The sequence below is a fragment of the Oncorhynchus tshawytscha genome, unplaced genomic scaffold (genome assembly GCF_018296145.1).
Source record: "Oncorhynchus tshawytscha isolate Ot180627B unplaced genomic scaffold, Otsh_v2.0 Un_scaffold_17_pilon_pilon, whole genome shotgun sequence".
Taxonomy (NCBI): Eukaryota; Metazoa; Chordata; class Actinopteri; order Salmoniformes; family Salmonidae; genus Oncorhynchus; species Oncorhynchus tshawytscha.
In genome coordinates this window covers 635,791-661,710 of record NW_024609830.1, presented here as the reverse complement: position 1 = coordinate 661,710, position 25,920 = coordinate 635,791, and the positions used below count along the sequence as shown (strand labels likewise).

Below are 25,920 nucleotides of genomic sequence, written 5' to 3'. Positions count from 1 at the left end.
CCACTGTATGTCATCTGTATACCAACTTATATATTTCCACACTACGAGATAATAAAGGTGATTCTAAAATTGTGAAAATTATGATAATGACCTTTTATTGTAAGAGCTGTTTGAAAAGCCTGCCCGGAAATTTCTGCCTGCTTTGGTGGGATGGAGTTTTGGCCTGCCTGGTGACATCACCAGGCATACATTGGTTTATTGACCAATAAGAAAGAGTTCAAAAACTCTCTGACAATAACAGCTAGTTTTCAGTTTTTCCCACTCCGACAGTCCTATAGCAAAATTCTTGCTTGAGAAATTGCTCTTCACTAACCAGTAATTTTTATTTTTAAAATTACAATTTTAATTGAAAACAATCACAGTAAGGTACTTAATTGTTACCCAAAAATGATTTGATATTGAGATAAAAACAGCTGCATTGGACCTTTAATGTTGAGAGGAATTATTTTTGAAATGATCATGAGATGTGGCCTTCCAAACTGTCTCTGTGCTATGCTCATGCTACTGGAAGTGTCTGAGGTATTTGAAAGGACCAAATAGTTCCTGAATGTTTTGTTTACCTTAACTGTAGGTAATATGTTGAGTGATATATACACACACACACACACACACACCTGAGGGTTGGGGCTCAAGCACTAACAGTATATTGATACAAACCACGTTCCTGTTTCTACGTTGCACTGAATTAACTGACCTCTGCTTGGGTATGTACTGTATGTATGCATTACTTTATTCCTTATGTAAACAGGTATCATTAATAAAGATGTTTTATTTGAATATTTGGGCTCATGACATGATTCAATCACTTTGATTTGTCAGTTCAATCACACTAAACAACTTTCATATTCAATAAAACATTTTCCAAGTTTACATTGTCAGTCAAGTCAATACTATAATTTTCCTACTGTAAAGTGGGTTACATCATTTTCACTACCTTAGGCATTAAAACAGCTTCTTTTCATTTTGTTGAGTGAATCAAATGCAGCGCTCATCTTTTATCACTTTTCTATCATTTACAACAAAAAAACATGCTGAAAATCTCAAGACTGTCTGAAAGGTATGAACACAATGGCCGTGTTCGCGAGCATCAAAACTGTGATGTATCATGGGTATATTGTGACAGGAATGTTCATTATTACAGACATCTACTACATAAAATGGCATATTGCATAGGGCGGCAGCCTATGGATCTGGCATAGGAGTGGTAGAGCTATTCAGCAGCTTAAAGTCTAAAAAGTCCGGTCAATTAGGGAGCTATTCAATCAAAACCACTAACCAGATCTCTGGGGACAGACTAAAATAAGGACACAGCAAAAAGGCACATTATAATTGACTTGGGTTTCCTTCCATCTCACCCAAACACCGTTTCATTGATCATATCCAGCCAAATGCATAATCCTCTACTGATGTGCAAAACATAAAAACAATAATTTTTCTTGCCCTGGAAACTGGACTGGAAACTGGAAAACAGTTTTGATTGAGTAGGGCCCTTATATAATACCCTTGAGGCCTGAGGTGAGACGGTAGTCAAAGACAACATGACCCGTTTCTCTCTGTTTCTCAATTTCACAGCTATGACAACAGTTACGTTCTAAAAGAGTAATTTCAACCAACCAAGAACATCTATGCCTCAGTCACTCTTCTGGAAAAGCCAATCAATATAGAAAAAGAATACTATTCATGAATCACTAATGACCAGGGACAGGTGACGCGATGCTATGCTGGTCACTGCAGAGTGGAAGTGTATGGTGACGGCCAGTTAGGATGTGTATGTTAGCTTAGCGGTGTACAGTGCATGGCATGGGTTAACACTAAATGTTTCTCACAACATAAAAACAGACGAAATCTAAACAGAATCCCCGATCTAGCTGCTACATAAAATCACAGAGAATGATTCACTAAGTGCAAAATTAACTAATTTGTTGAGCTGCATTTAAACAAATCATACATTTTTCTTTTTTAAATGTAGAAAACAATAAATGTGCATTTGCATTGATCTGTGCAGAACTAAACTATTATTGACTACCATCTACAAACTGTGTGTGTGTGTGTGTGTGTGTGTGTGTGTGTGTGTGTGTGTGTGTGTGTGTGTGTGTGTGTGTGTGTGTGTGTGTGTGTGTGTGTGTGTGTGTGTGTGTGTGTGTGTGTGTGTGTGTGTGTGTGTGTGTGTGTGTGTGTGTGTGTGTGTGTGTAGAGCTGAGCTGTGGTAGCGAGATGTAACATCTCATGTAGGGAGGTAACCAGGTTCTGGAACAGTGTCTCTGCATCTGTCTCTTGACTGGACTTCCACGCTGTACAGGAAGCCACGATCCTGAAACAGGAAGTACAAGTCAGATACTGGACACTTGTAGAGGTTTTAAAAAAATCTGTCCATCATAGAGAGGACGGAACAACACAGCTGCACTTTCTAACCACTACTATTAAACTTCACCCTTGACCTCACATTGACCCCACTAACTAGATGACACGGAAAACAGCTGGAATAGTAACTGTTATCTCACCCAGAATGCATTGTCCAGAGTCCAGGACCTAAAGCACCAACATTTATCTAGAGGTATCTACTCAGAAGGATATCTAAACACCATCACTCTCCCTACAGTATTATGTCATCAGAAAGACAGGGGGAAGGGGAGGGTACCAAATAATTTTACATCCTCTAGTCTACCTAAAATGTAGTTTATTTTAGTAATGCACTCATGTGTTGTAGGTTGGAGCTAGGAGGTAATGTGTGTGTGTTTACTGGTCAAACTGTGGATGATGTTGCGTGAGGTCAGTGTGTGTGTTTACTGGTCAAACTGTAGATGATTATGTGTGGGGTCAGTGTGTGTGTGTCTATGTTTGTGTGTGTGTGTGTTTACTGGTCAAACTATGGATGATGTTGTGTGGGGTCAGTGGGTGTGTGGGGGGTTGTGGTGTGTGTGTGTTTACTGTCAAACTGTGGATGATGTTGTGTGGGGTCAGTGTGTGTGTGTGTGTTTACTGTTCAAACTGTGGATGATGTTGTGTGGGGTCATGTTGTGTGGGGTTTACAAACTGTGGATGATGTGTGTGTGTGTTTACTTGTCAAACTGTGGATGATGTTGTGTGGGGTCAGTGTGTGTGTGTGTGTTTACTTGTCAAACTGTGGATGATGTTGCGTGGGGTCAGTGTGTGTGTGTGTGTGTGTTTACTTGTCAAACTGTGGATGATGTTGTGTGGGGTCGGTGTGTGTGTGTGTGTTTACTGGTCAAACTGTGGATGATGTTGCGTGGGGTCAGTGTGTGTGTGTTTACTTGTCAAACTGTGGATGATGTTGCGTGGGGTCAGTGTGTGTGTGTGTGTGTGTGTGTGTGTGTTTACTGATCAAATTGTGGATGATGATGCATGGGGTCAGCTGTTGCACAGCAACTCATTGCCTTCCTGAAGACAAACAAAGTATACGAAATGCTTCAGTCTGGTTTTAGACCCCATCATAGCACTGAGTCTGCACTTGTGAAGGTGGTAAATGACCTTTTAATGGCGTCTCAGGATGGTAAGTTGGTGGTTGAAGATATCCCTCTAGTGGTGTGGGGACTGTGCTTTGGCAAAGTGGGTGGGGTTATATCCTGCCTGTTTGGCCCTGTCCGGGGGTATTATCGGATGTAGCCACAGTGTCTTCTGACCCCTCCTGTCTTAGACTCCAGTATTAATGCTGCAGTAGTTTATGTGTCGGTGGGCTATTGTCAGTCTGTTATATCTGGAGTATTTCTCCTGTCTTATCCGGTGTCCTGTGTGAATTTAAGTATGCTCTCTCTAATTCTCTCTTTCTTTCTTTCTTTCTTTCTCTCTCTCAGAGGACCTGAGCCCTAGGATCATGCCTCAGGACTACCTGGCATAATGACTCCTTGTTGTCCCCAGTCTACCTGGCCGTGCTGCTGCTCCAGTTTCAACTGTTCTGCTTGCGGCAATGGAACCCTGAACTGTTCACTGTGGCTACTATTATTTGACCTTGCTGGCCATTTATGAATATTTGAACATCTTGGCCATGTTCTGTTATAATCTCCACCCGACACAGCCAGAAGAGGACTGGCCACCCCACATAGCCTAGTTCATCTCTAGGTTTCTTCCTAGGTTTTGGCCTTTCTAGGGAGTTTTTCCTAGCACCGTGCTTCTACACCTGCATTGCTTGCTGTTTGGGGTTTTAGGCTGGGTTTCTGTACAGCACTTTGATATATCATCTGATGTAAGATGGGCTATATAAATCTGTTTTATTTTATTTGTGTGTGTGTGTTTACTGGTCAAACTGTGGATGATATTGCGTAGTGTCAGTGTGTGTGTGTGCTTACTGGTCAAAGTGTGAATGATGTTGCGTGGGGTCAGTGTGTGTGTGTGTGTGTTGTTGTGTGTGTGTGTGATTACTGGTCAAACTGTAGATGATGTTGAGTGGGGTCAGTGTGTGTGGATGTGTGTGTGTTTACTGGTCAAGCTGTGGATGATGTTGTGTGGGGTCAGTGTGTGTGGATGTGTGTGTGTTTACTGGTCAAACTGTGGATGATGTTGCGTGGGGTCAGTGTGTGGGTGTGTGTGTGTTTATTGGTCAAACTGTGGATGATGTTGTGTGGGGTCAGTGTGTGTGGATGTGTGTGTGTTTACTGGTCAAACTGTGGATGATGTTGCGTGGGGTCAGTGTGTGGGTGTGTGTGTGTTTATTGGTCAAACTGTGGATGATGTTGCGTGGGGTCAGTGTGTGTGGATGTGTGTGTGTGTTTACTGGTCAAACTGTGGATGAAGTTGCGTGGGGTCAGTGTGTGGGTGTGTTAGCCCACCTGTCGTCTCCGATGCGGTAGAAGAACCCGTAGCCATGGTGCACCATGGGAGCAACCGCTCCCAGGACTGTGGTGTAGCCAACCAGACTGGTGGACAGGGTAAAGTTACCGCCCCCACCACTGGAGAGAGAACACACACAAATTACACACACCACAAACACAAACACACACACACACACACAAACACACCTCTTGGAATACAGTGGATCAGTGAAAAGGTCTGGCATAGGAAGTCCCTCCTCCTTGGCGATCAGGTAAAGGCCCAGGAGATGTCTGTCAAAACCTTTTCCGTTCTGTGCCTCAGCCATCAGTTTGTTGTGCTTGTTGAAGGCCAGCAGCAGGGCTTTCCTCTTAGCCTCAGCCTGGGAGACATACAGAAAGTCAGAGTGTAAGTATCCTGGTCGTCAGATTTACATGTATGGCATGACAAAATATGAAGAACTAATCGTTTACTGGATACACACACTCTCACACTTACGCTGGCTGCAGGGAGGAGCATGGTATGGCACCAATTCTGTGCCTCCAGGGTACAGGGCCTCATGGTCTCAGTCCTACCGTGGTAGAACCTTCTGGTCATCGCTGTCTCATAGCAACTACCTAACCTGGGAGGGGGGATTATCATCAATCATCAGTTAAGGAGAGAATATTGGGGAGGAAGGATGGATGAATTTGATGGATAGATGGATGGGCGGGTGGGTGGATGGATGAATGTTGGGTGGATGGATGGATTAATTGGATGGATAGTGGATGGGGGGCCAGCTCCAAGCATAAGAGACATAAGCCGTTGCTTAGGGCCCCAGGCCGCTAGGGCGCCCTCAACCTCACCACAAATTATTATTATTTATGAGTTAGAATAGTAGAATACACCAGTTGCAAGGTCGAAATGTGGTTCTACACCAGTAATTTCTCTCTTGTTATGCTCTGGCAGTCAATCAATTCACCATGTCTTCTAACATTTCTTAAATTGGTAAGTTAGTCTAGCCAGCTATCTAAACTTGTAATCATGACTGAACACCGACCAGGGTGTCTAAGGGCCCTGACCTCCAGGGGGCCCCTATTGATTTTGTTAGTCACTCACTCTATCATCATTAACATGGCATAAGTCATGGCAAAATGTGTAGAATTACAAGAAATTAGTTTTAAAACTGAAAATAATGTTTCTCCACCCCATGGCCTAGCTTAGGCCCCAACGAAATCTCGCTTAGGGCCCCCAAAAGGCTAGAATCGGCCCTGACTGGATGGATGGTATTACCTCCCATGCTGTCTGTAATAAGCCAGTTGAAGGGCCAGTTGTATGAAGGTGTCTGGGTGGAGCTTCCTCTGTTTGATGGCTGCTTTCCCAAACGAGGTGAACGCATAACACACCACCTGCAAGTCCTGAGTCTGGAGACACACACAGGTGTCTGTCAAACCAAATATCACACAGATTAGAGTTGTGTGTGTGTGGTGGGGAGAGTAAGGGCCTGTGAGGGTGTGTTTGTGATGAACACAACACCTGCGATGGTCCAATCTGACGACCAGGGAGATGCACAGTTATGAATGTGTGTGTGTATGTGTGTGTGTGCTCACAGTCTCAAAGTACTGTTGCTTGGCATGTGCAACGTCACTCCTGACTCTGTCATCCACAGTGAAGACCAACTCTTCAGGAAGAGGCATAGGCCGCACCGTCTCAGAGCCCTACATAGACACACACAATACAAATTATACTGTTGCTTACTCACAGTGAAATTAACCTGTTTATTACCTGATACATGGCAGCATAATAGAGAGCCACCTTATCCTGTTGTTCTCAGGTGTGAGCTATGGCGTAAAATCTTCTAAATAGAACCAGAGTGTAGTTTTATGCTGAGCCGGCATGCTTACGCCCATGCGCCCAGAGTGTCCCACACTCAGCAATGCTTACGCCCAGGTTTCACTGAAATTAACAGGAGTGTCTCACACTCAGCAATACTTATGCATCCGGTTTAGCAGGCCAGTAAGACACTTATAATTAAGGACAAACAAGATATACAGTCACTGAAAATAAGTTCAATAGAAACAGTATTTACCTTCCACTTGCCGTCTGTAGCTTTGAGCTGCTGATCCACATAGTAACCCTGAGTTACCAGCACCATGGCATCGTAGGGGGCATGCTGCAACACACACCAGCAATTACCATACATAGGAGCAGACTCACAACAAAACATCATTACACTACTGCTAACAGAGGAGCAATCATCTCTCTCTCTACAAAACAGTAACACACGTCACAATTGGATCCGAAGGTTCCGTCGGCGAAGGAGAGGGAGTTGTAGGACTTGTCTCCCCAGCGGATGGTGGGGTCTCCTGTCAGCGCTTCCCGGGTCACCTGGGGGCAAAGGCCAAAGGTCAGATTATACCATACTAAGGATGGTATGGATGCCTGTGGTGTGTGTGTGTGTGTGTGTGTACGTACCAGTGTGTAGTTCTCTGAAGTAGCGTACGGTTTAGCATCGTCCAGTGAGACCACAAACAGACTGCTCTGGATGGTCTCTAAGATGGTCTTATTGGCTGGATCTATACCTATCAGATACTCCCTGGCCTACAGACACAGAGAGAGCGAGAGAGAGCGAGGTTTAGGGCATGGTGATGTCCATTCTATACAGCCAACTTCACACACACCTTAGCCCAGAGTGTCCTCTCCTCTGAGGTGAGAGCGGCGACACCATCTCCCGCTGGCTCCCCTTCACAACACTGCTTCACATGGGTCAGCTGCCTACACACACACACACACACACACACACACACACACACACACACACACACACACATACACATACACACACACACACACACACACACACACACACACACACACACACACACACACACACACACACACACACACACACAAAGGCACATAAATACTTGCAAATATATGCAGATGCACACAAATATACCTAAATATCCACCGGCCAGAATACCTGAGCAGCTCTGGAGGGGTAAGAATGTGTCCGTCACACACTGCATCAAACGAGAAGAAACGTCCCTTACACATCACCAACACGTGGGAGGGGCATGGACCCTCGCTCTCTACAACACACACAGAAAAAACATCAATACATACAGCACCAGTCAAAAGTTTGACACACCTACTCATTCCAGGGTTTTACTTTATTTTTACAATTTTCTACATTGTAGAATAATAGTAAAGACATCAAAACTACGTAATAACACATATGGAATCATGCAGTAACCAAAAAAGTGTTAAACAAATCAACCTATATTTTATATTTCAGATTCTTCAAAGTAGCCACTGTCACGCCCTGACCTTAGAGAGCCGTTTATTCTCTATTTTGGTTAGGTCAGGGTGTGACTAGGGTGGGTACTCTTTATTTTATTTCTATGTTGGCCTGGTATGGTTCCCAATTAGAGGCAGCTGTCTATCGTTGTCTCTGATTGGGGATCATATTTAGGCAGCCTTTTCCCACCTGTTGTTTTGTGGGACCTTGATTTTGTGTAGTGCCTGTGAACACTCCATTTACTTCACGTTTCGTTTGTTCGGTATTGTTTTTGGTGAGTTTAATTTATTAAAACATGTGGAACTCTATGCACGCTGCACCTTGGTCCAGTTATTCTGACAACGATCGTGACAGCCACTCTTTGCCTTGATGGCAGTTTTGCACACTCTTGGCATTCTCTCAACCAGCTTCACCTGGAATGCTTATCCAACGTTTTTTTAAGAAGTTCCCACATATACTGAGCACTTGTTGGCTGCTTTTCCTTCACTCTGCGGTCCAACTGATCCCAAACCATCTCAATTGGGTTAGGTCGGGTGATTGTGGAGGCCAGGTCATCTGATGCAGCACTCCATCACTCTCCTTATTCAAATAGCCCTTATTTTGGGTCATTGTCCTTTTGAAAAACAAACTATAGTCAAACCAGATGAGATGGCGTATCGATGCAGAATGCTATGGTAGCCATGCTGGTTAAGTGTGCCTTGAATTCTAAATAAATCTCTGAGTGTCACCAGCATAGCACCCCCACACAATCACACCTCCTCCTCCATGCTTCACGGTGGGAACCCCACATGCAGAGATCATCTGTTCACCTAATCTCCATGTCACAAAGACACAACGTCTGGAACCAAAAATCTCAAATCTGGCCTCATCAGACCAAAGGACAGATTTTCACCGGTTTTATGTCCATTGCTCATGTTTCTCTGCCCAAGCAAGTCTCTTCTTATTATTCGTGTACTTTAGTAGTGGTTTATTTGCAGCAATTCGACCATGAAAACCTGATTCAGACAGTCTCCTCTGAACAGTTGATGTTGAGATGTGTCTGTTACTTGAACTCTGTGAAGCACTTATTTGGGCTGCATTTTCTGAGGCTGGTAACTCTAATGAACTTATCCTCTGCAGCAGAGGTAACTCTGGGTCTTAATTTCCTGTGGCGGTCCTCATGAGAGCCAGTTTCATCATAGCGCTTAATGGTTTTTGTGACTGCACTTGAAGAAACGTTCAACGTTCTTGAAATTTTCCAGATTGACTGACCTTCATGTCTTAAAGTAATCAATATACACATCCACACACACACACACACACACACACACACACACACACACCTAAATAAATAACTAGTACTAAAGTACTAAACACAAAAACAAACAACAAACATCATATTGCACGGCGATGTCGGGAGGGGGAGGGGGAGGGGGGCACCTACCTGTCTTAAAGTAGTTGATGATGGTATCCTTGGTGACTCCAGGAACTTTACATGTACAGAACAGCATTCTGAACTGGTCCATATCCAACACCACATTACCAGCTTTATGAGGGTCCAGCCTCTCCCTGTCGGGGACCATACAGACAGAGAGTGTGTACTGAACGTGTGTGTTTAGGGATACACAAGGTACGTACGTATACACCGTCCAACTAAATGCTTAGTTGCAGGTTCCTTCTCAACAATGAAACAATAAGAAATAAAATATAATAATATGAACATAAAGTAACTGGCTCAGTAGAATAGAATAAATATTTTAAACAACTATAATACAGGAAGGCACAATTTATAGTTAAATGAAAACACGTGTTTTGGGAAGAGGGGGATTGGAGGGCAAGTGTTTGTGATGCGTGTGTAACCTTAATATATATACACGGAGTGTACAAAACATTAGGAACACCTTCCTAATATTGAGTTGCATGCCCTTTTGCCCTCAGAACAGCCTCAATTCGTTGAAGCATGGACTCTACAAGGTGTCGAAAGCGTTCCACAGGGATGCTGGCCTATGTTGACTCCCTGTTCAAAAAGCACTTAAATATTTTATCTAAGCCCATTCAACCTCTGAATGACACACACAAACAATCCATGTCTCAATTATCTCAAGGTTTAAAATCATTCTTTAACCTGTCTCCTCCCCTTCATATACACTGATTGAAGTGGATTTAACAGGTGACATCAATAAGTGATTATAGCTTTCACCTGGATTCACCTGGTCAGTCTATGTCATGGAAAAAACATGTTTTGTACACTCAATGTGAGTATCTTACGTGCGAAGCAGGTCCCAGTACTGTAGAGTGTGCCACATGCTTATGCTGGTCCTCTGTAGCTGTACTCCCTCTGTAGGGGGCCAGCAGTGCTCTAGGTAGGGTGCAGGACCTCCGAAGTTCACATTCAACTGGGAGGGGTAACGCAATTCCAGATAGGCTGCATCCAACCACCAGTCCTCCAACTGCAGGAAAACACACAGAATAAAGATTAAACACTTCAGGGAGACACCGTAATGACTGCAGTAATTAAAACACTCAAAGATTCCCTTTCGCAGTTGCTCAGGGTCGAGCATGGTGTGTGACCAGTTCCCACAGGTTCTAGCTGTGCAGTGTGTTGAGTGTAGAGGTCGACTGATTAATCGGAAAGGCCGATTAATTTGGGCCGATTTCAAGTTTTCATAACAATCTGTAATTGGCATTTTTGGACACCGATTATGGCAGATTACATTGCACCCCACGAGGAGACTGGGTGGCAGGCTGACTACCTGTTACGCGAGTGCAGCAAGGAGCCATGGTAAGGTGCTAGCTAGCATTAAACTTATCTTATAAAAAAACATCAATCTTAACGTAAACACTAGTTAACTACACATGGTTGATGATATTACTAGTTTATCTAGATTGTCATGCGTTGCATATAATCGATGCGGTGCCTGTTAATTTATCATTGAATCACAGCCTACTTCACCAAACAGGTGATTTAACAAGCGCATTCACAGAAAAAGCACTGTCGTTGCACCAATGTGTACCTAACCATAAACATCAATGCCTTTAAAATCAATACACAAGTATATATTTTTTAAACCTGCATATTTACTTAAAATAAATTAATGTTAGCAGGCAGTATTAACTAGTCAAATTGTGTCACTTCTCTTGCGTTCATTGCACGCAGAGTCAGGGTACATGCAACAGTTTGGGCCGCCTGGCTCGTTGCGAACTAATTTGCCAGAATTTTACATAATTATGAAATAACATTGAAGGTTTTGCAATGTAACAGCAATATTTAGACTTATGAATGCCACCCGTTAGATAAAATACAGAATGGTTCCGTATTTCACTGAAAGAATAAACGTTTTGTTTTCTAAATGATAGTTTCAAGAATTGACCATATTAATGACCTAAGGCTCGTATTTCTGTGTGTTATTATATTATAATTAAGTCTATGATTTGATAGCGCAGTCTGACTGAGCGGTAGTAGGCAGCAACAAGCTCGTAGGCATTCATTCAAACAATGCTTCAAGCATTGCGAAGTGGTGTTTATGACTTCAAGCCTATCAACTCCCGAGATTTGGCTGGCAATACCAAAGTACCTATTAGAACATCCAATATTCAAATGTATATGAAATACAAATGGTATAGAGAGAAATAGAGAAATATTCCTATAGTAACTACAACCTAAACTTCTTACCTGGGAATATTGAAGACTCATGTTAAAAGGAACCACCAGCTTTCATATGTTCTCATGTTCTGAGCAAGGAACTTTAAACGTTAGCTTTCTTACATAGCACATATTGCACTTTTACTTTCTTCTCCAACACTTTGTTTTTGCATTATTTAATTAAACCAAATTAAAGATGTTTCATTATTTATTTGAGACTAAATAGATTTTATTGATGTATTATATTAAGTTAAAATAAAAGTGTTCATTGTTCATTCAGTATTGTTGTAATTGTCATTATTACAAATATATATATAAAAATCGGCTGATTAATCGGCACCGGTTTTTTTTGGGGGGGGAGGTTCTCCAATAATCGGTATCGGCGTTGAAAAATCATAATCGGTCGACCTCTAGTTGAGTGTGTGTACCCAGTTCCTGCGTGTCCTGGCTCTCTGCAGTAGTTTTTGGTGCAGGTCTTTGCCAATGCCCTCTCCAAACCTCTTCACTACGGCTGCAGTCACCTGGTACTCCTCCTCTGTAGCAAACGGCCGCACTGGAAAATACACACAGACATTTCAGTAACTAGACACATTTTTGTCCAGGGTCCATGCTAACGGAGCTTCTCTGTCTCACATGCAGCTGTCATCTCACCTGCATCCAGGTACTTGGCGAGGCTCCCCTCTAGAGACGGTACAGGGAGAGGAGGCAGGCTATGCTGGTACTGGAACGTCCGCTCAGTGGGGAACTCTGACACCTGGTTGGTCATGTCACCTACAGCACCAAAACACCAGGTTAGCCATGTTGTCACCTACAATACCAAAACACCTGGTTAGCCATGTTGTCACCTACAATACCAAAACACCTGGTTAGCCATGTCACCTACAATACCAAAACACCTGGTTAGCCATGTTGTCACCTACAATACCAAAACACCTGGTTAGCCATGTTGTCACCTACAATACCAAAACACCTGGTTAGCCATGTTGTCACCTACAATACCAAAACACCTGGTTAGCCATGTTGTCACCTACAATACCAAAACACCTGGTTAGCCATGTTGTAACCTACAATACCAAAACACCTGGTTAGCCATGTTGTAACCTACAATAGCAAAACACCTGGTTAGCCATGTTGTAACTGTCACAAACCTCGCCGAAGATGGTGCCTCTTCCTGTTCGGGCGGTGCTTGGCGGTCGTCGTCGCCGGCCTATTAGCTGCCATCGATTCCCTTTCCGTTTGTTTTGGTTATTGGGTAATTGGGTACACCTGTTTTGTATTAGGGTTTGTTTGTAGGGTATTTAAGGGCACTAGGCCCGCTGGGTATTTGTGCGGGCTTGTTTCTTGTTACTCTGTGTTTGATGGTGTTATTTGTTCGTGTCTTTATTCTCCAGACTATTTTTGTCCTGTTGTTGGGACTGGCAACTTGTATACGCCCTGTGTGTTGGCGTGACCGTTTTTGTTGCGCTGGTGAATAAATTTGACAAATGACTGAACCCTGCTCTCTGCGCCTGATTCCACCCACCACTCCTAGTTTATCGTAACAGAAGCCCGCACCACAAATGGAGTCAGCAGGAGCAGCGACCACCCCTCTCTCCACTATGGAGGAGCGCGTCCATCACCACACAGCTGTCCTCCATCGGATCGGTACAGCGATGGATCAGATGATGGAGAGGATCGAACGATGGGAGAGGAGTGGTCTACCGACGTCTACCCCAGCTCCCCCACTGCCGACACCACCTACTCCACCTACGTCGTCCTCTGGGTCCAGCACACTGCGTCTCTCCCCCCGAGGGAGTACGATGGAGCGGCGGCTGGGTGCCAGGGATTTTTGCTCCAGCTAGAGCTCTACCTTGCTACCATGCGTCCGGCTCCCTCGGGTGAGGAGAGTGTGAGCCTCCTCGTCTCCTGTTTAACGGGCAGGGCCCTGGACTGGGCTAACGCGGTCTGGAACAGTCCGAACTCGGCTCGGGACAACTACCTGGAGTTCACCCGCCGTTTCCGAGCTGTGTTCGACCACCCACCAGAGGGTAAAGCGGCGGGTGAGCGACTGTTCCACCTCAGACAGGAGACGAGGAGCGCGCAGGACTTCGCGTTGGAGTTCAGGACCCTAGCTGCTGGTGCTGGGTGGAATGACAGGGCCCTGATGGACCATTACCGGTGTAGTTTCCGGGAGGACGTCCGCCGGGAGCTAGCTTGCAGGGACACAACTCTCTCCCTGGATGAACTAATAGACATGTCTATTCGATTGGACAACCTGCTAGCTGCCCGCGGGCGTTCAGAAGGGGTCTTGTTAATTCCACCTTCCAGCTCTCCCACTCCCACTCCGATGGAGTTGGGAGGAGCTGCATCTAGGGGGACCAGAGGAGGGGGCTCCTCCTGCTCCTATTGTGGACGGAGAGGACACACTTCGGACCGGTGCTGGAGGAGTCCCTCTGGGAGTCGAGATGGTCGGCGGAACACTCCTCGGCCACCCCAGGTGAGTAAGCACCAAACTCACCCAGAGCTCCCTATTGGTCACATGTTTTTGTAAAAAGATTTCCCTGCGTTTTTCCCCTCTCTTCAGCATAAGGCGCTAGTCGTTTCAGGCGCAGCTGGGAGTTTTATGGATCGTGGACTCGCCCGTAAATTGGGTATTCCATTAGTGCAGATAGACCCACCTGTCCCCGTGCACTCCTTAGATAGCCGACCGTTAGGGTCAGGGCTGGTCAGGGAGGCCACGATTCCGCTGGACATGCTAACGCAGGGGAATCATAGGGAGAGGATCAGTTTCTACCTTATTGATTCCCCTGGGTTTCCAGTGGTGTTGGGGGTTCCCTGGCTGGCTATTCACAATCCCCTTATTTCCTGGAAACAGGGGGCTCTTAAGGGGTGGTCAGATGAGTGTTCAGATAGGTGTATAGGAGTTTCCATCGGTGCCACGACGGTGGAGAGTCCAGACCAGGTTTCCACCGTGCGCATTCCCCCAGAATATGCCGATTTGGCTATCGCTTTTAGTAAGAAGAAAGCGACCAAATTACCACCCCATCGACGGTGGGATTGCGTGATAAACCTCCAGGAGAACGCTGCACTTCCCCGGAGTCATGTGTACCCACTGTCACAGGAGGAGACGCTGGCTATGGAGACATATGTCACGGAAGCTCTGAGACAGGGGTACATTCAGCCCTCCATGTCACCCGTCTCCTCAAGTTTCTTTTTTGTGAGGAAAAAGGAGGGAGGTCTGCGTCCGTGCATTGATTATCGAGGTCTCAATTCGATCACAGTGGGTTTTAGTTATCCGCTACCTCTCATCGCTACGGCGGTGGAATCATTCCACGGAGCGCGTTTCTTCACAAAACTGGACCTCAGGAGCGCGTATAATCTGGTGCGTATTCGGGGAGGAGACGAGTGGAAAACAGCGTTTAGTACCACATCAGGCCACTATGAGTACCTCGTCATGCCGTATGGGTTGAAGAATGCTCCAGCCGTCTTCCAATCCTTTGTAGATGAGATTCTCAGGGACTTGCACGGGCAGGGTGTGGTAGTCTATATTGATGACATCTTGATTTATTCTACCACACGCGCCGCGCATGTTTCCCTGGTGCGCAAGGTTCTTGGGCGACTGCTGGAGCATGACCTATACGTCAAGGCTGAGAAATGTGTGTTCTCCAAACCATTGGCCGACTCCGACCACGGTAAAGGAGGTGCAGCGGTTTTTAGGGTTTGCCAATTACTACCGGAGGTTTATCCGGGGTTTTGGCCAAGTAGCGGCGCCCATTACCTCACTGCTGAAGGGGGGGCCGGTGCGTCTGCGGTGGTCAGCAGAGGCTAATGGAGCCTTCAACCAGTTGAAGGCACTGTTCACTGGGGCTCCCGTGTTGGCGCATCCGGACCCTTCATTAGCATTCATAGTGGAGGTGGATGCGTCCGAGTCTGGGGTTGGAGCCGTGCTGTCTCAGCGCTCGGGCACGCCACCGAAGCTCCGTCCCTGCGCTTTCTTTTCAAAGAAGCTGGGTCCGGCGGAGCGGAACTATGATGTGGGGGACCGGGAGTTACTAGCTATGGTAAAGGCCCTGAAGGTGTGGAGACACTGGCTAGAGGGGGCTAAACACCCTTTTCTCATCTGGACTGACCACCGTAATCTGGAGTATATTCGAGCAGTGAGGAGACTGAATCCGCGTCAGGCTAGGTGGGCCATGTTCTTTACACGTTTTAGATTTACGATCTCTTACAGACCAGGTTCCCTCAACACTAAGGCCGACGCGCTGTCCCGTCTCTATGACACCGAGGACCGGTCCATCGAACCCACTCCCAACCTTCCAGCCTCTCGGCTGGTGGCCCCAGTGGTATGGGAGGTGGACGCGGACATCGAGCGGGCGTTGAGGGTTGAACCTGCGCCTACACAGTGTCCGACTGGTCGAAGTTACGTACCGCTTGGTGTCCGTGATAAATTGATTCGGTGGGCCCATACACTACCGTCTGCGGGTCATCCGGGGATTGATAGGACAGTGCGGGGTCTTAGGGGGAAATACTGGTGGCCCACCTTAGCTAAGGATGTGAGGCTCTATGTCTCTTCCTGTTTGGTATGCGCCCAGAGTAAGGCTCCTAGGCACCTTCCTAGAGGGAAGTTACAGCCCCTCCCGGTTCCACAACGGCCATGGTCCCATCTCTCGGTAGATTTCCTTACTGATCTTCCCCCATCTCAGGGGAACACTACCGTTCTGGTCGTTGTGGATCGGTTCTCTAAGTCCTGCCGTCTCCTCCCATTGCCTGGTCTCCCTACGGCCCTACAGACTGCAGAGGCTCTATTTACCCACGTCTTCCGGCACTATGGGGTTCCAGAGGATATCGTCTCCGATCGGGGTCCCCAGTTCACGTCAGACCGAGGGGCCTGGGAGGGGTACGGTCCGGAGGAGAGGTGCTGGGTACCCGGGGAGGGCCATTTTAGATCCTTCCCTCTTGAGGGATTTCCACCGCCTCCACACGGATCGTCCCGCGCCTCGTCCTCCGGGTCGTCCTCGAGGCCGGGGTCGGCGCGCTGCGGGAGCTGCGCGTCAGGGGGGGAGGTACTGTCAGGAACCTCGCCGAAGATGGTACCTCTTCCTGTTCGGGCGGTGCTCGGCGGTCGTCGTCGCCGGCCTATTAGCTGCCATCGATTCCCTTTCCGTTTGTTTTGGTTATTGGGTAATTGGGTACACCTGTTTTGTATTAGGGTTTGTTTGTAGGGTATTTAAGGGCACTAGGCCCGCTGGGTATTTGTGCGGGCTTGTTTCTTGTTACTCTGTGTTTGATGGTGTTATTTGTTCGTGTCTTTATTCTCCGGACTATTTTTGTCCTGTTGTTGGGACTGGCAACTTGTATACGCCCTGTGTGTTGGCGTGACCGTTTTTGTTGCGCTGGTGAATAAATTTGACAAACGACTGAACCCTGCTCTCTGCGCCTGATTCCACACACAACTCCTAGTTTATCGTAACAGTAACCTACAATAGAAAAACACCTGGTTAGCCATGTTGTCACCTACAATACCAAAACACCTGGTTAGCCATGTTGTAACCTACAACACTGTCAAATAAATTTCCAGGTGAACAAAAGAGGAGAGCAGTTGCAGATGAAGACAATTTAGAATCAAACCTGTTTATTACAAGTTGCAACAGGGAGACACCACCCAGCATAGAAAATGTCTAACTGGCAGAGAAAATGTCTAACTGGCATCTTGGAGACAGTCCTTTAATGTCCTAATCAGACAGCACCAAATGTTCTGTAAACAGCAGCCTGAGAGGCTTGTAGGAAGTCAAAACAAAAAAGCAACGACTTTGTCAGCTGCTACTGAATCACAGTGTCCACAGGATGTCATAAATACCACACAACAGTGAAATATCAGCGTGTCCTCCAGTCTGGCATTATGCACTATTGACAAATAGGAGAATAATCCATATTTTTTTATGATTCATTTTAATTTAGCCTTTATTTAACTAGGCAAGTCCATTAAGAACAAATTATTATTTACAATGACGGCCTACCAAAAGACAAAAGGCCTCCTGCGGGGACCGGGGATAAAACAATTAAAATAATAATAATTCAGCATCATGTCTATTGACCATCAACCCGCACCTTGAATGTCACAAAACAGAAAATCCAATATGCTAACCATTGTGTAGATTACTCTAAACTAAATATTAACTTCAGTCATCCTAGATTTCCCCATTACAAGCACCAAAACACCTGGTTAGTCATGTTGTCCTCTACAGCACCAAAAAACTTGTTTAGCCATGTTGTCACCTACACCACCAAAACACCTGGTTAGCCATGTTGTCCCCTACAGCACCAAAACACCTGGTTAGCCATGTTGTCCCCTATAGCACCCAAAAACCTGGTTAGCCATGTTGTCACCTACACCACCAAGACACCTGGTTAGCCATGTTGTCACCTACATTACTAAAACACCCGGTTAGCCATAGACCTACTGTCCCCTAGCCTGGTAGACTCTACGAATCCAAGTGTGGACTGGACAATCCTCCACTTTCGTCTAACTTTTAGATTTAAAAATATACAGTGCCTTGCGAAAGTATTCGGCCCCCTTGAACTTTGCGACCTTTTGCCACATTTCAGGCTTCAAACATAAAGATATAAAACTATATTTTTTTGTGAAGAATCAACAACAAGTGGGACACAATCATGAAGTGGAACGACATTTATTGGATATTTCAAACTTTTTTAACAAATCAAAAACTGAAAAATTGGGCGTGCAAAATTATTCAGCCCCCTTAAGTTAAGTTAAGTTCGCAAGGCACTGTATATCTTGGATCTTGGACCATGCTAACTGTACGGGAGAGTGGGGTAAGTTGAGACATTTTTCAAGGGAAATATAGTATTCTTTCTAAAAAAAGATATATTTCAGGATGTTGTGTATCCCTGGAAATAATCAGAATTAATGTAAACAGTTTTGAAAACATAGCTAGTCACACAAGAATTGGTCTCTTGGCACCACATACCATGGGGTAAGTTGAGCTGCAGGACAGGGTGAATTAAATAAAGCGCCTTCAAATTTCTGTACTGAATGAAGTAACACCACTACCTTTTAAAACCATGTCCATCTTTATTTTCTAAACGCATCTTTTTTTAAAAGCTTTTAATTACTTTAAGCACATTTTTCAGCTGCAAAATTTAACTTTTTGGGCAACCTAAACAAATTTAATGTGAGTTCTGTCATTCTCATTCAAAGCAAGTCTAAGAAGCAGTAGATATGTTCTATGTGAGCTATTTCTATGCTTCCCATTCTTAAGTTTAGTTGTTGCGTCTTTTACCTTCGGTTTTGGTCACCAGCTTCAAACAGCTGAAAATACAATATTTTGGTTATTGAAAATATTTCACAGTGGTTTAGATGGTACATTGATTCTCTATACCCGACACACTCAACTCTGGACCTTGAAGCCAGTTCACTGCATTTTTTCATTGCAAGATGGCGCCGACAGATGGTCGCCTCGCTTCGAGTCCTTAGGAAACTATGCAGTATTTTGTTTTTTTAATGTATTACAAGCATTTCGCTACACTCGCATTAACATCTGCATGTGACCAATAAAATTTGATTTGATCAAGGACTGATTTATGTAATACATGTATCACTAGCCACTTTAAACTATGCCACTTTATGTTTATATACCCTACATTACTCATCTCATATGTATATACTGTACTCTATACCATCTACTGCATCTTGCCTATGCCGTTCTGTACCATCACTCATTCATATATCTTTATGTACATATTCTTTATCCCTTTCCACTTGTCTGTATACGGTAGTAGTTGTGGAATTGTTAGGTTAGATTACTTGTTGGTTATTACTGCATTGTCGGAACTAGAAGCATAAAAATTTCACTACATTCGCATTAACATCTGCTAACCATGTGTATGTGACAAATAACATTTGATTTGATTTGATTTAGCCCTGGGACATCAGGTGGGTGCAATTCATTATCAGGTAGAACAGAAAACCAGTAGGCTCCAGATCTTGTAGGGTAAGAGTTGAATACCACTGCTCTACACACTGAGTACACAAAACATTAGGAACACCTTCTTAATATTGAGTTGCACCCCATATTTGCCCTCAGAAGAGCCTCACTTCATTGGGGAATGGACTCCACAAGGTGTCGAAAGCGTTCAACAGAGTTGCTGGCCCATGTTGACTCCAATGCTTTGTCAAGTTGACTGGACGTGCTTTGGGTAGTGGACCACTCTTGATACAGATGGGAAACTGTTGAGCGTTAAAAACCCAGCAGCGTTGCAGTTCTTTTTTGTATATTTTTTTCCTTTGACCCTCTTTTTCGATATTGTCTCAAAGCTGCAACTTTCCAACAGGCTCGGGAGAGGCGAAAGTGGAGTCATGCGTTCTCCAAAACATCACCTGCCTAACATCACTCCTTAACCAATGTGTCAGGGGAAACACTGTTCAACTGGCAACCGGTGTCGGCCCGCAGACACCCGGCCCACCACAAGGAGTCGCTAGAGCGTGATGAGACAAGTAAAGCCCCACCGGCCAAACCCTCCCCTGACCCGGACGACGCTGGGCCAATTGTGCACTGTCCTATGGGACTCCCGGCCACGGCCGGTTGTAGCACAGCCCAGGAATGAACTCGGGTCTGTAGTAACACCCAAGACCGCTGCGCCACTTGGGAAGCCCTAGTGTTGCAGTTCTTGACACACTCAAACCGGTGCGCCTGGCATCTACTACCATACCCCATTCAAAGGCCATTAAATATTTTGTCTTTATTATTCGTTACAATATTTTGTTGAGGTTTAGGGTTTAGTGAATGATTTGTCCCAAATACAATTTTTAGTTTTTTAAATATTTAGGACTAACTTATTCCTCACCACCCATTCTGAAACTAACTGCAGCTCTTTGTTAAGTGTTGCAGTCATTTCAGTCACTGTAGTAGCTGACATGTATAAGGGAAAGGGGGATACCTAGTCAGTTGTACAACTGAATGCACACAACTGAAATGTGTCTTCCACATTTAACCCAACCCCTCTGAATCTGAGATGTGCAGGGGGCTGCCTTAAATCAACATCCGGGGAACAGTGCTTTGCTTCTGCTTTGCTCAGGGGCAGAATGACAGATTTTTACCTTGTCAGCTCAGGGATTTGATCCAGCAACCATCCGGTTACTGGCCCAACACTCTAACCACTAGGCTACCTGCCATAGTGTTCAGTCATCCGCATACATAGACACACTGGCATGTCGTTGGTAAAGATTGAAAAAAAGTAAGGGGCCTAGACAGCTGCCCTGGAGAATCCCTGATTCTACCTGGATTATGTTGGAGAGGACTACACCCTTGGCGTTCGGTTATCCACATTACAGCAGGGGGTGTAAAGCCATAACACATACATTTTTCCAGAAGCAGACTATGATCAATAATGTCAAAAGCCACACTAAAGTCTAACAAAACAGTCCCCACAAACTTTTTATCATACATGTATCACAGCCAATCATCAGTCATGTGCTGTGTTTCCCAATAAGCATGCTGAAAGTCTGTTGTCAATTTGTTTACTGTAAAATAGTCTTGTATCTGGTCAAACACTGTAAAAAAAAGCCTGTCCCTTTAAGAACTCAGTGATGACATTACAGCTATCACAAGCTGGCAGAGTGTTTAGTTCATTACCAAGTGCAGCTGGCAACCTACTGCTGTGAACACAAATCTCAGTTTTGGACATTATTTTCTTTCTGGCCAATTTATTTATCACTGTGCGTGAACCAAAACTGTAAGTAATGTCATCATATGTTTTCGCCTTGTTTTACTGACGAAGTTGTCAATAGTTAAAGAATATTTTTGTAATTATTACAGCATTATGGGTCTCGTTTTTATGCTAGCTATCTAACATTCTTAGCTACATTTTGTTAGCTGGTTAGTCTGATGTTGCTAGCCACTTGTATTTTCGTTTCAGTCATTGGTTTAGTATAACAGATGAGAGCTGGATATCTTGTTTGTTATTGGTAAATGAATGTACATTATCTTAGTATTGATGCCATTGTATTCATATTTATTATTTCCAGATCACATCTTGTATGGGATAAATGGACAATTAATTGGATAATTCCAGCTGAGTGACTTTGCACAAAATTGCAAACATTGTTCATCTCCAATCAACATCAAAGAACCCTAAACTGAGGAACTGTCTGTCTCACCGTTTCTCTAATAAGAGTACAATCTCCATAACACCAACCTACTCAATCAATGTATACATTCCAGAGGCATCAACCTCTAATTCGAAAACAAAAAAAATCTCAAAGTGTACTAAGGGTTGGTAACAGGCTGATTGGTCAGCTATTTGACCCAGTAAAGGGGGCTTTAGTATTTTGGGGAAGCAGAATGATTTTTGCTTTGTGGAATTCAAAATGACAATGCTTGACTGCGTTTGTTGTTGGCATGTCATGCCTAAGTTTGCTAATATTGCTAATGAAAAAAAGTATTAAAGTAGTTGGCAATATCCGAGGGTTCATCTGATTCAATGAATGATGAATGCTGAGTTTGCATTTTTATAGAACAATCGTTAAATTATTTACTTTGATTTCGATACAAGCATCATGAAACCTCCCCAAAAATGTATGACTTGATGAAATTCCAGTTTTTTGGACCTAACGTTAACTTCCTTACAACTTTTTCCATATTTGGTCAAATTATAAATGTTTATGGTTTCCTACCTACCCCTTTGGATCAATGTACCCCAATCTCCCCTACTACAGTACAGTCATTATCTACAAAGATAGTTGTAGAATTTGTAGCTGGGCAATTCCATTGTAATGGAATTACTCTGAGACTCAGGTTTTTCACTTTAAAATGTATGCCAAACAAAAACCATTGAATTCAAAGTTTAACAAACCATACAAACAAATCGGAGTAACAGCGTAATTCCACATAAACATGTAATTGCCCAGCTAGCTAGACTCGCAGGCCAGATGCAACTTTTATTATTGGTGATCAAATTCCATCTTTTCCAAGGCGGCGCAGCCTTGTATCAATCGCATTAATAAGCATGTTTATAGCACAATTGCTCAGCAATTGATTACCATATAAATCCTGGATAGATAACCATATGATGAAACTAAACTAAAATATGATGATAGCTAGCAAGTCAGTGCTACTTACTGCAGAAACAAGTGCACTAGCTAGCTATAAAATAGTTGGCCCCTTGCATTGTTTTCACGGCTCGAATGTAGGTCCGTTTCAGTTTGCAGTCCAATCGAAGCAGCTTAATCCCACAAACATGACAAGCAAACTCACCTTAGAATTTTGTGATATTCTGCGAATTCCGATATGTGAAAAGTTGTTTTCGCTCGTCCATTCAAAATAAAAATAATGTTGCGGCTATTTTGTAGACTAGACTGTAGAGGAAGGCGCTTGCGGTAGTTTGTGTTGTTGCTCCGCTCGTGGGGTACTCAGCGCTTCTCATCACCTTTCACCCAGTAAGTGGTCATGGCTAGAAAGGCTACAGCTTTTGTCAAAAGTGTATTTATTTTGTCATTTTAGCTAACTCTGACCTTTTTCCAAATCTTAACCTAGTTATCCTAACGTGCTACGTTAATTATCCTAACAAGCTGTGTAAATTCTCCTAACCTGCTACGAAAAGTAACATTTGACAAAAGCTGTATCCCATCTAGTCAACCCCAGGTAGCGGGCTGCCAACACCCGGAAGAGTGGAGTGGTGATATTATTACACGTGACTTGGCTTTATTCATTCTTCATGGATATCTATTGTGAGACTGCTAAAACACTCCTCTTAAAATAGTTGTTTGATCTTTACACGAGGCCAGATGTGCATGCATTCTTGTACGGTTGCACTTTTAGATGGTGCATTGTCAGCATTAGATCCTGGTGCATTACCTGCCATGACAGTGTATATGAAACATCACACAAACTGTGATCAGTGATGATCAAGGCACCATACAGATTACAGAAACAGCATCATTTTAAGGCTGCGTTACACATTTAATGCGCAATGGGTTGTACCATAACTGTGTATTAGTATTAAACAAATTATTATTATAATAAATATATATATCTCAAAACAAGCACATAAAGGCTTCATAATTCATAAAGGTCACGTTAACTGACTGATATTATCTCATAGAATACAACATATTAGATCTCCTAAACCAACATTTCGGTATATATTCAAAAACCCCATTCTTTCCCTATTAGAAATGGCCAACAAAGCAAAGACAGAAAATGCTAACTAATTTCTGTTTTTAAGGACTACAAGCTGGCTAGCTCTATATGCAACTGGATTTCCAGCAAAGTTGCTCATTGGTTGTTGAAAATAACATAAATATTTTCCGTGACAACATTTGAAGCCTTGAAAATAGAATTTGAATTATAGTCTAAAACAGTCTAAAACAAACATTTACCTGTTAGCTAGGCAAGTTGTTGTATTTTAAAGCTTAAAGCCAGACTCACCAAGTCTCATTTACATCATTTGACTATGGTGACTATGGAGTTCATAAATACATTTTGACTATCTACACCAATTTTTTGAGCACTCTCGTTTGAGTGTGCCAGAGTGGCGAATAACTAATGAATTTACAAAGGCACAACACCCGTTGAATATGACAGGTGTCAGTCAGTAAAGGTTGGCAAAAAAACAATAAAATGGTTGCTAGCAGCACAGTTAGTCGCTCATGTTGCAATTGTGGTGGGAACCATGGAATGCCCAACAAGGGTGAAAGAGAATGAGGTGGCCAAAGTCAGGGCATATGCAGCGGCTGTTAAAAGGTTTGAATGGTGCTCCTGAAGAGTCCATGGTGGTGGATAGGCCTTCACTGAAGGCTGCAGGGGTTTCCTTTCAACAGCAGGACCCAGATATGTTAAAGGTTAAGAAGGTGGACTTTGTGGCCTTTATAGCCAATGTTGATTTAATGGCACTGCCAAGGTGGAGAGGAAGTCCAGGAAAATAGATATCACTGTTGTTGTGGTGGAGACTTCTCGTGGGGGAGTTGCATGGAGTATTGTCACAAGCCTTACTTCCCTCTCAGGTCATCGAGCCTGAGAAGGGAGATATTCAGATTTGAAGGAAGGGATATTGGTTTTGTCAATGTTTTTTTGATTATTTTATTTTGGGGTGGATTAAGTTAGTGTTTCCTATCACTTATGGGTAGTATTTTTACCTTGTTTTTCTCAACCCTGTCCAGTTGGTGGCGGTAATAAATATTTTTGGGTTGTAGTCTGCCATAAAACCCACAGAAGAATAAGAAGAATTTACAGTCACTAAACACCATACCCAAACTGGAGGTGCGTCCGCTATCGATGGGCATTCCGGCTCTTTTTGGCTCGGCTCACCAAAAAGAGCCTGCTCTTTAAGCTCCCAAACGGCTCTTTAAAAGTTTTTCAAGTCAAACAGTTTACGATAGTTTGACTATGATTGGTGTTAAAACAGTTCTAATTAAATTATTAAATGAATTCACACTCTACCTTAACCACAACCTATTTAAAAATGCATTGGTTTGTTTTGAAAAAGAATGCTATTAAACATTTGCATTTAAAGTATAACTTTTTAATATATATAAACAAAGTGCATATTAATCTAACCATTCAAAATGAATACAATCTGAACAGCATATTAGAATATTGCACCATCTCAAAGAAAAATAAATAACAATGTCCAAAACTGCAGCATCCCACTTAAAACATTAAACTGGTCCCACTTTTCTCTCTTCTTTATTGCCATGTTATAACCAGCAGCACCATATTTAGCTTTTATGAGAGATTTGCATTCAGAAATGCAAACTGCCTCACTTTCGAGGGGCTGATGCGGTTTCTTCTCTCAGTAATTATTTGTCCCGTTTTCGAGAAGACCTTCTCAGAGGGAACGGATGTGGCCACTATGCAGAGTCTCCCTGTCATGACTTTAGATAGCCGTGGGTAGACAGAGGCCTTGTTCTTCCACCAGCTCAGAAGATCTGCACATCTTTGGAGGAGGGGCTCCTCCATATAAGACCGGACCTCCATTATGGCATCTGCTGAGGAATTCCTTCATGCTGCATCCCCAGTTACTCTCTCGTCAAACAAAATCCAAACAGCAGACGTTTGTGGCACTACTGGTGGTGCTTCTGCTCCATCTGATTCCTCTTCTTCCTGTTGCTCTGGTGCCTGAGCCAGCTGACTGCTGGGGCTGTCCCTCCCTGCTGCTGAGGTTATTCTTTGAAGAGCCGCATCAATCGATCTGGCATTTCTGAAGGCTAACTTCTTAAACCTGGGGTCAAGTGCAGTGGTTTCTGATAGCACGTGAT

General features: G+C 44.0%; 1 protein-coding gene and 1 long non-coding RNA gene across 5 annotated transcripts; one reads left to right on the top strand and one right to left on the bottom strand.

The window, feature by feature from the left end:
• Positions 1 to 707: 707 nt before the first annotated feature.
• LOC112222698 (peroxisomal carnitine O-octanoyltransferase) lies at positions 708 to 23,297 on the bottom strand. Of its 4 annotated transcripts, none has more exons than XM_042319316.1 (16): positions 22,919 to 23,290; positions 12,318 to 12,437; positions 12,095 to 12,219; positions 10,292 to 10,473; positions 9,468 to 9,592; positions 7,727 to 7,835; positions 7,425 to 7,518; positions 7,219 to 7,344; positions 7,030 to 7,131; positions 6,833 to 6,916; positions 6,354 to 6,461; positions 6,037 to 6,167; positions 5,263 to 5,386; positions 4,974 to 5,146; positions 4,785 to 4,904; positions 708 to 2,311 (listed from the first exon to the last, which is right to left on the bottom strand). In XM_042319316.1, exons 2-16 carry the CDS (start codon positions 12,430 to 12,432, stop codon positions 2,023 to 2,025), a joined length of 2,007 nt encoding a protein of 668 aa, XP_042175250.1. In that variant the 5' UTR covers positions 12,433 to 12,437; positions 22,919 to 23,290; the 3' UTR covers positions 708 to 2,022. The 4 variants fall into 4 exon arrangements, 3 of the variants coding, with proteins under 3 accessions (XP_042175250.1, XP_042175251.1, XP_042175252.1); XM_042319317.1 differs by lacking the exon at positions 22,919 to 23,290 and adding an exon at positions 22,784 to 22,865; XM_042319318.1 differs by lacking the exons at positions 12,095 to 12,219; positions 12,318 to 12,437 and having other exon boundaries at positions 22,919 to 23,289.
• On the top strand, positions 20,934 to 22,124 carry LOC121846141. Its single transcript, XR_006083064.1, has 2 exons — positions 20,934 to 21,398; positions 21,691 to 22,124. It is a non-coding gene; the product is annotated as an uncharacterized LOC121846141 (long non-coding RNA).
• Positions 23,298 to 25,920: the final 2,623 nt, after the last annotated feature.

Coding starts and splice junctions, on each gene's coding strand:
- LOC112222698 (XM_042319316.1), bottom strand. CDS start 12,432: ATGACCAACCAGGTGTCAGAGTTCCCCACTGAGCGGACGTTCCAGTAC. Junction 12,220..12,317: donor CGCCAAGTACCTGGATGCAG/GTGAGATGACAG, acceptor TGTATTTTCCAG/TGCGGCCGTTTGCTACAGAG. Junction 5,387..6,036: donor TATTACAGACAGCATGGGAG/GTAATACCATCC, acceptor CCCCCCTCCCAG/GTTAGGTAGTTGCTATGAGA.